The sequence below is a fragment of the Scylla paramamosain genome, chromosome 19 (assembly GCF_035594125.1).
Source record: "Scylla paramamosain isolate STU-SP2022 chromosome 19, ASM3559412v1, whole genome shotgun sequence".
Lineage (NCBI taxonomy): Eukaryota > Metazoa > Arthropoda > Malacostraca > Decapoda > Portunidae > Scylla > Scylla paramamosain.
In genome coordinates this window covers 6471241-6484616 of record NC_087169.1, presented here as the reverse complement: position 1 = coordinate 6484616, position 13376 = coordinate 6471241, and the positions used below count along the sequence as shown (strand labels likewise).

The 13376-nt window shown below is 34.0% G+C and overlaps 1 protein-coding gene across 1 annotated transcript in view; it reads left to right on the top strand.

The window, feature by feature from the left end:
* LOC135109456 (uncharacterized) overlaps positions 1-11938 on the top strand; it is a 50814-nt gene extending 38876 nt beyond the window's left edge. Inside the window, exon 4 of the mRNA XM_064020835.1 lies at positions 11792-11938. Coding sequence (XP_063876905.1) covers positions 11792-11938 — 147 coding nt within the window. The remainder of the gene's footprint in view (positions 1-11791) is intronic.
* The last annotated feature ends 1438 nt before the right edge of the window (positions 11939-13376 follow it).

Genomic DNA, 13376 nt, shown 5'->3' with positions numbered 1-13376 from the left:
GCCTTATCCCTCCATGTATGTCTCACATGTATGGAGGGTTCCACTCATAAATTTATTTTATATTACACACACACACACACACACACACATACACATATATATATATATATATATATATATATATATATATATATATATATATATATATATATATATATATATATATATATATATATATATATATATATATATATATATATATATATATATATATATATATATATATATATATATATATATATATATATATATATATATATATATATATATATATATATATATATATATATATATATATATATATATATATATATATATATATATATATATATATATATATATATGTATATATATTGGCTTTGAAATCTTTGAGTATTTATTTGCTTTGAGTATTTCGTAGTACTCATCTGTTTGGAGCTATCTGTTCTTTTCCGGGCTTTATACAGGTGGCATTTGTCCGTCTTCTGAGAGACGACAAGTAGAAGGATATAATAGTCTGTGGGAGTGGGTGGTCCGTTCCATGGGAAGTTTAACTACAGAATATTATAAGCCTTATATTATAAGCTTATATTATAAGGACTTCTTGTCCTATCCACTCCTATGCTGATGATACCACCCTGCACTTTTCCACGTCTTTTCATAGACGTCCAACCCTTCAGGAGGTAAACATATCACGCAGGGAAGCCACAGAACGCCTGACTTCTGATCTTTCTAAAATTTCTGATTGGGGCAGAGCAAACTTGGTATTGTTCAATGCCTCAAAAACTCAATTCCTCCATCTATCAACTCGACACAATCTTCCAGACAACTATCCCCTCTTCTTCAATGACACTCAACTGTCCCCCTCTTCTACACTGAACATCCTCGGTCTGTCCTTTACCTATAATCTGAACTGGAAACTTCACATCTCATCTCTAGCTAAAACAGCTTCTATGAAGTTAGGTGTTCTGAGACGTCTCCGCCAGTTTTTCTCACCCCCCCAGCTGCTAACTCTGTACAAGGGCCTTATCCGTCCATGTATGGAGTATGCTTCACATGTCTGGGGGGGTTCCACTCATACTGCTGTTCTAGACAGGGTGGAATCAAAAGCTTTTCGTCCCATCAACTCCTCTACTCTAACTGACTGTCTTCAGCCCCTCTCTCACCGCCGCAATGTTGCATATCTAGCTGTCTTCTACCGCTATTTTCATGCCAACTGCTCTTCTGATCTTGCTAACTGCATGCCTCCCCTCCTCCCGCGGCCTTGCTGCACAAGACTTTCTTCTTTCTCTCACTCCTATTCTGTCCACCTCTCTAACGCAAGAGTTAACCAGTATTCTCAATCATTCATCCCTTTCTCTGGTAAACTCTAGAACTCCTTGCCTGCTTCTGTATTTCCACCTTCCTATGACTTGAATTCCTTCAAGAGGGAGGTTTCAAGACACTTATCCACCAATTTTTGACCACTGCTTTGACCCTTTTAAGGGACTGGCATTTCAGTGGGCATTTTTTTTTATTAGATTTTTGTTGCCCTTGGCCAGTATCCTTCCTACATAAAAAAAAAAAAAAAAAAAAAAAAAAAACCTCATACCTGTGTGGCTTTTGCCCTAGATGTGCTCCCCCTCACCCATAGCACGTGGTTTGCGATTCTTCCTTAGGAATTTGGGGTTTGCTTAACGATTGTATTAGTCGTTTCCCTGTTGGTGGCTTAAACAAAGTGGCGACCTTTAGGGAGCTTGAAAGATGTGGACGACCAATAAGTGCCTGGATTCTTTTTGTTTGTGCCCCGCACTAGATCAGAAGGAGTAGGGAAAGCTGACCGAATTGTAGTGGCAGCTGTGATGGGGGGGGTGGTGTACCTGGCCATAATATATATATATATATATATATATATATATATATATATATATATATATATATATATATATATATATATATATATATATATATATATATATATATGTGTGTGTGTGTGTGTGTGTGTCTTGATCCTCTCTGGTTTTACAACTCTGTCAAGTTTGTTTCTCTGTCTCCTGTTTATTCTTATCTCCTGATTCCTTTAATATATAAACCGAGATAATAATTTTTATTATCTCCGTTATTACCAGTCAAAATGTTTGTTTTCCGATGACATATATATTCATCCAGTGGGTTTTGACATAAGTTGTGGCCATTTCCTCTCGTGATACGTCCTCGGAAGTATCTCATACATGTCCCCTCAGCGGCATGGTACTTCTGGTTTCCTTGTCTATTAATTTTGTGATAACCATCTTGATATCTCTTTCAGTAGTATGCTGATATTCTCCGGTTCTGTTGATCTTGTGATGACTCACCGCATCTTGTTATTTTCTTTAGGGGCCATGTCTTATTTCTAATTTATCAGGGCAGTGATAGCGTCATGTAATCTCGGTACATGCTTTCATGTTTATAATCTTCTTTCCACATGTTAATACTTCTACTTTCGTATTTCCTTTTCCATTATTGTTTGATTTTGTTCGCGTCTTCTTATGTGTTTGTTTCTGAGAGTATGTGGTTTTCCCCACGGAACACTTTGTATACACACGGTCAACGAAAAAAAAAAAATCGTTGCGTTGTAAACACCACAGTGTATAGAGCAGTGTCGATGTTCAACTTAGAGATATTTAAAGAGGGTAAGTTTTCACATATGGAAACTTACAAGATTTGAATATGATCAAGAAAAGTTTGTGAATCGGTGGCAGTAATTACCAGGCTCAGTCAGGGAAGATACATCTCTCGTGCTTAAAAAAAATAAATAAATAAATAAATAAAATAAAATAAATAAATAAATAAATAAATAAATAAATAAATAAAATGAAATAAAATTTAAAAAAATAATAAAATAAAATAAAATAAAATAAAATGAAAAAAATATATATATAACATTCATGCCTTCCTGAAATAACTTCACTTTCTATCTCAAACATATGCTTTCACCGAAACGGCTGACAGACAGCAACAAATAACCTCGTGAAATGACCGGATACCATGCTTATCATTTCATTAGAAAAAGCAGGATTTGTCCTTTATAAATGAAAACTTAGGAATTAATACACTTAGAATAACTACAAATTCTCCAACTTCCTATTGTGTGCAATATAAAGACCAAATAGCAAACACATATAGGTAGATTAATTTATAATAATTTTAGACACACACCTAAAAAACAGAGTAACGAACAAGAAAATCTTACTCATTAGTTACTTCTGGATTATACAACACACTCGCCCACAAATAATTTTATAGCTGGGATCTAGGCTCTCAGTTTCATTCCTAGCATTGCTAGACCAACTACATTTCCGGATACCTTAAATTTGGCAAAATATTCTCTTCTAGACAATATGCATATGTACTAATTTGTCTCTACATTTCACTTCATGAATTATATATTTCCCCATATCTGACCATCTACCCGTTTTCTTAATTAAATGTTGCAATGCTGTCAGCAAAACATAAATTGAATAAAACTGAATTCAGAAATATAACACCTGAACATAAGCAACTTTTTTTTTTTCCCCCTTAAGCTAAAACCCATAGCTTGGAACAATATCTTCTCTGCCCAAGATGTCAATTCAAATTTTAAAGCATTTCAAAGAGAGAGAAAAAAAAAAAAAATTCAATGAATGGTTCTCAGTCAAAACGAAATTAGTTTCCGATCAAAAAGATTACACAATTCATGGATAACAACAGCCTTAATTAAGTCTATTAAAAAAAAAGAAAAAAAAAAGAAAATAAATGCGTATTGGGATTATAAAGTAGGAGCTACACTTGAAAATTATTATGGATATCGCAATATACTTAAAAGGTTAATAAGAAAGAAAAAAAAATTACTACATGCCTATATTAACGAATTAAAAAAAAAACAATATTATAATAATATGGAATACAATAAATCAGCTCAAACACAACCATGGGAAAACATATCTTGGTTACAATGAAATCCAACAAAGATGCAGAGACAGAGAGGTTTCAGAGACAAAGGTATTCAACGAATGTTACATAAACATTGTTCCTAAACTAGATCAAGACATGCCATCATTGACCCAACACGATTTTCACAAGGTGATTATATATGAATGTCCTTTCCATTCCCCCACAAGAGGTGACACGTGTTACAAAGTTATTTAAAGAGAGAGAGAGAGAGAGAGAGAGAGAGAGAGAGAGAGAGAGAGAGAGAGAGAGAGAGAGAGAGAGAGAGAGAGAGAGAGAGAGAGAGAGAGAGAGAGAGAGAGAGAGAGAGAGAGAGAGAGAGAGAGAGAGAGAGAGAGAGAGAGTAGCTATGGGATCCCTGTATCTACAACTAAAACAAATAGAGGGAAAAATTACTTCAGTATATGTCATATGCAACTAGTCTATCAAAACTGAAATGTTTCCACAAAAATCTTGAGCATGCTACTGTAATTGTCATCTACAAAAATTGTCCTAAAGATGAAATTGGCAATTACTTGCCCATATAACTTCTGAACTTTTTTTTTTTTTTTTAATCTTGATGAATTGACCACATATGGAGTACAATGTATCTGAAGAATGATTGCAGCCTTTTGATGCTATTTCACTTCTTGTGATGTGTCTTCTCAGGCAACTAAAGTAGAAATGATTGTTGGTCTACTTTTATATTGTCAAGCAGGTAATATTCTTAGACTTCCTACAATGTGTTCCAGAATCTTCTGAATATTTCTAAAATATTATTGAACCTATTTTAGAATATTCTGAATCATTCTAGAAAATTCTTGTAGATTCTAGAAAACTTTTGATACATCTGCATATTTCTATTATATTCTAGAAAGTTCTAGAATATTCTGAAAATGTTTACATTTAATAGAATGTTCTAAAATGTTCTAGAAACTCCTGAAATTGTCTGATAGAATATTCTGGAAGATTTGAGATTTCTGAAATGTAAGGAAATTCATCTAAATATGCTTGTTTTTGCTAGATCTGGTCAGTTCAAGAATTATCTCATTACAAAAAAAAAAAAAAAGAAAAGAAAGAAAAAAAAAATAGGTTCTTTCTTTCATTGTTTTAACTTATTTGCAACATTTCAAAAGCAATTAGATAAGCAACTGAGATTTTGCAAAGGTCTTTACCTGATATGAAAACCAATATTAATCCATATTATAATGAAATAAGGCAAAAAAATAACTTCATTGCTCTAACCACAAAAGTAAAGTTTTATGATCAAAATAACTTTTTTTTTTCTATTTTGTTTAGATGCAAATAACTGGAAAATAATGGTTTGGAGCTAAGGACAAGACAAAACCGAAATTTTCTTAGTCATTCTTCTTCTTCTTTTTCTTCTTTTTCTTCTTCTTCTTCTTCTTCTTCTTCTTCTTCTTCTTCTTCTTCTTCTTCTTCTTATTATTATTATTATTATTATTATTATTATTATTATTATTATTATTATTGTTTTTATTATTGATATTATATGCATTTATTTATTTATTTTATTTTATTTATTTATTTTTTTTTTTATATAAATCTATCTTCCGGTTAGAACGATTGAGTTTCTGACGAATCTTGAGCACCTTAAATGCACTGAACAGTTTTTCCAATATAATTTACTCCACATTGGATTCCCAACATTTGTTTAGCAGGTTCATTGACTTTCCTAAAAGCTTTTGACACCGTTACACATGATATTTTATTACAACAATTAAACATTATGCCATTCAAGGCATCATACATGAATAGTTTAATGATTACTAAGAGAATCCAATCCACTAAAATTCCTAATGACTAATCTACACGATGTCATTTAATACGGATTCCTACAAGGTAAGGTCCTTGGTCCAATCATATGTATATATATATATATATATATATATATATATATATATATATATATATATATATATATATATATATATATATATATATATATATATATATATATATATATATATATATATATATATATATATTCACAAAACTGAAAGCAATTATATTTGCCGACGACTCCACTTTATTCGTCACTGGAAAAGAATAGCTAACAGGTTCACTATCAATTTAAATAAAAAAATATATGTGGTTCACCTACAGGTCAATAGAAAAAAAAAAAACATCACCATCTCTGAAATATGGCAACAATATAAAATAAATAAGTAAATAAATAAATAAACAAATAAAACGTTAGGTGCTGTATTTTTTATGCGACCATACCATTTAAGGCACACATACCTGAACAAAGACGTAAATTATCTAAGAATATGTCCCTACTGTATCAAGGAAAAGACCCCATGCCAAAATATGTACTAATAACGTTTTACAATGCTCACATATTACCATACTTCTATAACTGTGCTCTGAACTCGTGTTATACATATCTACTCATCTGGTACTCTTATTTCGCTTGCAAAAAAGAAAATCATGAGGATTATAGGAAACTGTGGATACTTTGATCACATCCAACCTGAATTAAAGAGAGAGAAATAAAAAATAAAACATATAAATGAATATCTTAAACTTTTTGAAGTAAATAAATTAAAAATCGGCATTTCCATATGTAAATTACAAAGCAGCAGTAATACATTTATGACAAAACCTTGCTACCACAACATAGTTATCACACTCGCTCTCGTGAAGATTCAACATTAACCTGTCAGTCTTCCATCGATCATTAGCCTACACTGGTCCTGAGAAGTGGAATTGTCTTCCCAACCATATAAAGGTTCTACCTACTTTGTGTTCATAAAAAAAAAAAAAAATAATAAATAAAAAAAAATAATAATATTAATAATAATAATAATAATAATAATAATAATAATAATAATAATAATAATAATAATAATAATAATAATAATAATAAAAATAATAATAATAATAATGATAATAAAAATATTGATAAAATAATAATAGGTAATATAAAATAGCAGTTAATTAATTAATCAATGAATTAAATAATTAAAAATATATATTCACACGGTACTGAAAACTGTTTTCAACTTTACTGCAATATTATGCATTTCACTTATAATAATAATAATGATAATAATAATCATATATATATATATATATATATATATATATATATATATATATATATATATATATATATATATATATATATATATATATATATATATATATATATATATATATATATATATATGTAACCCAAGAAGAGAACTACTATGTATTGTACATTTATGATTATTAAGACTAAATTTTGGTGTTCTACATGCGGGGGGTAACTGCACTCCAGCTCTTTTTTCGTTAGTCAGAAGGGAGGGGGTTATGAGGACGAAATGAAGGACAAATTAGTTAAATGTAGAAACGTAACTAGCTTAGAGAAAGCGAGGAATAGCCTGAGTGTTTAGTACACAGATTGTAGATTTTTTTTTTTTTTTTATAAAATAGACTTGCTTAGAGGAATGGCGTGTGTAGAGAGCCTTGATATCATTGCTTTAACAGAAACTTGGGTAGATATGTCAGGAAAATTATTTAATCCAGAGGTTAAGATAGATGGTTATACACTATTCTATAAAGACAGGGAAAACAGGAGAGGAGGCGTCGCGCTGCACGTTAAGGACACATTACAATGTCGTATTAAGAGTAAAATTAAAACATACAGCAAAACAGGATCGATATGGGTAGATATTAAGGATGGATCACTGTCAGTAGTACCGGGATTAGTGTACAGGCCACCGAACAGTATAAAGGAAATTAGCACCTCACTATGGAAGGGAATAAATAGAGCAGGTAGGTACAGTCAGGTATGTGAGGTAGGAGATTTTAATTTTACGAATATCGATTGGAGCCTGACGATAGGTGACAGTGAAGCAGAAGAATTTCTTAAAATAATTCAGATTTTTTTATTTATTTATTTATTTATTAAACAAGGGGAATAAAATTCTAGATTTAATTCTAACTAACAGGGAGAAAGAAGTCACGCAGGTAAAAATTGGAAAACAGCTAGATAATAGTGACCATTGTGAAATTAGGTGCAAATTAGAAAGGGAGAAAGCTTTTAGGAGTAAAAACACTAGAAAATACTTGACTTTAGGAGGGCAGATTTTGAGGGATTAAAAAGGTGCCTCCAAGGAGTTGACTGGCAAAGGACGCAGGGGGAGGTAAGGTCCAGGGGAGGGAGAGAGAGAGAGAGAGAGAGAGAGAGAGAGAGAGAGAGAGAGAGAGAGAGAGAGAGAGAGAGAGAGAGAGAGAGAGAGAGAGAGAGAGAGAGAGAGAGAGAGAGAGAGAGAGAGAGAGAGAGAGAGAGAGAGAGAGAGAGAGAGAGAGAGAGAGAGAGAGAGAGAGAGAGAGAGAGAGAGAGAGAGAGAGAGAGAGAGAGAGAGAGAGAGAGAGAGAGAGAGAGAGAGAGAGAGAGAGAGAGAGAGAGAGAGAGAGAGAGAGAGAGAGAGAGAGAGAGAGAGAGAGAGAGAGAGAGAGAGAGAGAGAGAGAGAGAGAGAGAGAGAGAGAGAGAGAGAGAGAGAGAGAGAGAGAGAGAGAGAGAGAGAGAGAGAGAGAGAGAGAGAGAGAGAGAGAGAGAGAGAGAGAGAGAGAGAGAGAGAGAGAGAGAGAGAGAGAGAGAGGTGAGGTAAGGTGTGAGGATGAAGGGCAGGAGGAGGGAAGAAGGGTCCGGAAAGGTCGGAAGAGTGAGAGAGGTGGAGATACGTGTGAATATGTTGAAGGGCCAGGTCATGCTGAGATGGGCAAGGTGAGGTCGAGGCGAGAAGATGGGATGGAGAGGATGAAGGAGGCCGAGGTGAGAAGATTAGTGGAAATAAATGTAGATGAGTAGTATAAATATTTCGTTGATAAAGTATATACAGAACAGTTAGCAAACATCCTTTATAAGATCACAGAAAAAAAATAAAAAAAACATTCTTAAATGGATGACTTAGGTTTAAAACACTGCATAGGGCGGAGAAGTATATATGAGAGATTAATGGTAGGGAAAGAGGTTTTAAGTCCACAATATAATAAATTAGAACAGTCAGGAGGTTCACGAGGAAAGCTAAAAACAATTACATATTAAAGATAGCCAGCCAGGCGAAGACGCACCCTAAGGAATTTTATCAGAGAAACAATAGGCCCGCTAAGGGCAGCAAATAGGAAGTTGGTTAGTTCTGGGGAGATTAGTAAAATTCTGAACGAATATTTTTTAACTGTCTTAAGGAATGCAAAGAAGTTATTAGTGAACCGTTAGCTTATGTCTTTAGGAAATCACTTGAGTCAGATGAGGTAGACGAATGTGGAGGCAGACGAATGTAGTACCCACCTTTAAGAAAGGAGATAAAACTATAACGTCTAATTATAGACCTGTCAGTCTAACTTCTGTTGTAGGTAAAATAATGGAGTCAATAACATTGAAGATTTGTAGGAAGCATTTAGACAAACATGATTTGATAAATCAGTCACAGCATGACTTCACGAAAGGGAAGTCTTGCCTGACGATTTTTTTTTATTTTTTATTTTTTTTTTTACAGTAAAGATTACGAGGCGGCAGATAATGGTGATAGTAATGACATCCTATATTTGAACTTTAGTAAAGTGTTTGAGAACGTACCCCATCAGAGACTACTGAGAAAGGTTAGAGCGCACAGGATAGATGGGAAGGTGTCATGGCTAAGCGACAGGCGACAGAGAGTTGTAATAAACGACTGTAAATCCGAGTGGGGTCAAGTAATTAGTGGGGTGCCACAGGGATCAGTATTACGGCCATTGTTGTTTGTAATATATACCAATGATCTAGATAGTGGAATTAGTAGTGATGTTAGTAAATTTGCGTATGACACAAAGATAGGTAGATTAATTACGTCATAATCGGATGCCATCGCTTTGCAGGCAGATTTTCATAGAATGAACGAATGGACAAACAGATGGCAAATGTAGTTTAATATCAGCAAATGCAAAGTATTTAGCGTAGGTAGAAGAAACCCATAAAATAGGTACACAATAAACAACGAAGCTCTGGTAGATTAAGAGAGAAAAAAAAAAATAGGAGTTATCGTTAGCTCTGAACTCCGTCTAAGAAAGCAATGCATAGAAGCCAGAAACAGGGGTTCATTTTTTAGGAGTATTAAAAGTAGAAGTCCTGAAGTATTATTAAAGTGGTCAGACCCTATCTAGACTACGTTGTGCAATTCTGATCTCCATATTACATTAAAGATATAGGTCTATTAGAATCATTACAAAAGAGAATGACTAAGAGGATACAGGGGATGAGAAGTACGAAACGAGATTCAAGCTGTTAAATTTACATTCTTTAGAGAGACGTAGATTAAGATGGTACCTAATAGAACTCTTCAAGTAGTACAAGGGGGACGTAAGCAAAATTCTTACGATCAGTAACCAGGATATAACAAGAAATAACGTGTTCAAGCTTAAAAAAAAAAAAAAGGTTAAAAAAAAGAGGAATTGGTGTTCAAGTAGAGTGGTAGATTAATGGATTGGGCTCAGTTATTAAATTCTTAGTGCAGTCATTAGGGAGCTTTAAGGGAAGATTAGACATATTTATGAATATGGATGATAAGTGGAAATAGGGTAGGTATATTTCATACAGGGACTGCCACGTGTAGGCCTGATGCTTTCTTGCAGCTTCCCATATTTCTTATATTCTTATGTAACCACTGGTGATGTATTGACTTTTTTTTTCGTCTTCTTCTTACGGGATATATTGAGTTATATAATTATCAAATATATATAACATGGAGATCTGTAAATTAACATTTGCATACTTTGTGCTCTAAAAGTATGTAATTTCTTCAAGTGCGATATAAGATATTGTAACGCACACCTAACATTTAAGTGAGCATGATAGAGCGTTTCAAGCTTTTTTTTTTTTTTTAAGTGCCTGTTCCGTCATTATCGCGACCTTACTATTTAATTTCATATTTAGTTATATTATCGTTATAATGGGTTCTATCAAGATTAACAAGGACGACAAGCGGTATGTGATGGCGTTTCTTTGAGAAAGCCTCATCACTTATAACAAAATGTACACATTTTTGCAAGATGAGCCTAGGTCAGAGAGAAGGAAGCAGTGTTTGGATGGTTGGTCTGAGGTCAAGATGTGTTCGTATCAGGAAGATACGGTGATCCAGACGAGAATGCTCAAGTGCGCGTGTAACGTGGTGGTAGTAGTTGCAGTATTATTATTATTATTATTATTATTATTAGTAGTAGTAGTAGTAGTAGTAGTAGTAGTAATAGTAGCAGTAATGGTATAGTAGTAGAAGTAGTGGTAGGAGTTATAGTAGCGGTAGCAGCAGCAACAAGCAGCAGCAGCAGTAATAGTAGTAGTAGTAGTGGTAGTAGTAGTAGTAGTAGTAGTAGTAGTAGTAGTAGTAGTAGTAGTAGAAGTAGTAGTAGCCCCAGTATGGTAATGTTAATAATGTTTATTGGTAATGATATGGTGCATCAGGTCTTCGTTTAATATATCTCTGAGCGAAAAGAAGAAAAAAAAAAACAGCTACAAGACAGTTTTGCCATTTTTGTGTCTATGGCCGGTATTTAATCTTGAAAAAATAAATAAAATTAAATAACATTCTTGGGTTAGATTTAATACTCAATGCCTGAGAGAGAGAGAGAGAGAGAGAGAGAGAGAGAGAGAGAGAGAGAGAGAGAGAGAGAGAAGAGAGAGAGAGAGAGAGAGAGAGAGAGAGAGAGAGAAGAGGAGAGAGCGAGAGAGAGAGAGAGAGAGAGAGAGAGAGAGAGAGAGAGAGAGACGGAAACTGTAATGGTGTCCGAAAATAGTTGCACATCAAATTACTGTACAATGCACATTGCTATAATGGCCTATAATGCACACCGTTCAAGGACAGGCAAACATATGTCTCTGTTTTTGCATCTTTTCAGGGACGGTTTGATCAAGTGGTCCTCGGAGTAGACAATCTGCAAGGTGGCTTCTACGTAGTGTTCTTCGGTATTGGTTTGGGAATCGTGGCTCTCATACTTGAAAAAATATCTAGTGCTTATATGAATTTTGGGGGTAAAAGAAATTAATTTAATGTAATATTTTCTTTATTTATCTAAATATACAAACTTGTTAATTATAAATAAAATGCATGAGAAACTATATATATATATATATAATATATATAATATATATATATATATATATATATATATATATCTATATATATATATATATATATATATATATATATATATATAGTATATATATATATAATATATATATATATAATATATATATATATATATATATATATAATATATATATACCTTTCCTGTAGTCTAGGTCGGGGCACAAACAACTCTAATCCATGCGATTGGCTGGTCGCAATCAGCTATTAAGCCTAAAAAGGTCGGCATCTTGTTTTACCCATCAACAGAGAAGGAAGAATACACAAAGATAACTTAACCCCAAAAACTGAGAAAAAAGTCACCCAGCCACTTTCTAGGGAGCTCAGACAATGAAGACGCCACAAAATGATGGTATAATAGCTTGAGAGCTACCTTCCACGAACTGCCCTACAGGATATTACACGTTCTAGCCTGAACCCAACCCCTTCTCCAATCTCCCAGAGGGGACTGAAAACCCCCTTTAAATTGGAAAGCCTTGGGAAGGAAGAGATGGTTGAATATGGACTCCTGTAAATTAGTTCTCCTGACCAAGACAAAGATATGGAAGTTTTTTTTTTTTTTGTTAGTAGGGCCTCCAGCAGAGGGCAACAAAACTGTGAAAAAAAAAAAAAAGGCCCACTGAGGTGTCGGACCCCGAACCAAAGTCAAAAGCGATAGTAAAAAAACTCACAGGATAAGAGTCTTGAAAATTCTCTCTTGAAAGAGTTCATGTCATAGGAAGGTGGAAATAGAGAAGAAGGCAACAAGTTCTAGAGCTTGCCAGAGGAAGTGATGGATGAATAATGGTTAACTTTTGCATTAAATAGATGGACACAATAGGGGTGAGAGAAAGAAGAAAGTTTTGTGCAGCGAGGCCACGGGAGGAGGGGAGACATGCAATTAGCAAGATCAGAGGAGCAGTTGACAAGATAGCAAGAGATGCAACATTGCGGCAATGAGAAAAATGCTGAAGACAGTCAGTTAGAGGTGAGGAATTGATAAGACGAAAAGCTTTTGATTCCACCCTGTCTAAAAGAGCAGTATGAGTAGAACATCCCATACATGTGAAACATACTCCATAAATGGACTGTACAGAGTTAGCAGCTTGTGGGGAGGGGGGTGGCGTAGTGTGAAACACTAGCTGCTCTGCGTGCTGCTCTCCTCATCGCTGTACTCATACTTGCTTTAAAAAGGAGGCTAAGTTATAAGAATCATTGTGCTAAGTGAAATCTGATTACAAGGGAGGGAACTCTTCAGTTTCATTATTTATTGACTACAGTTCTCGGGGATGAGGGGAAGTGAACGAAATTTTAATGGGATTGAGGCAAGGTGGGTAGCGCGACACGCCCACGAGTCT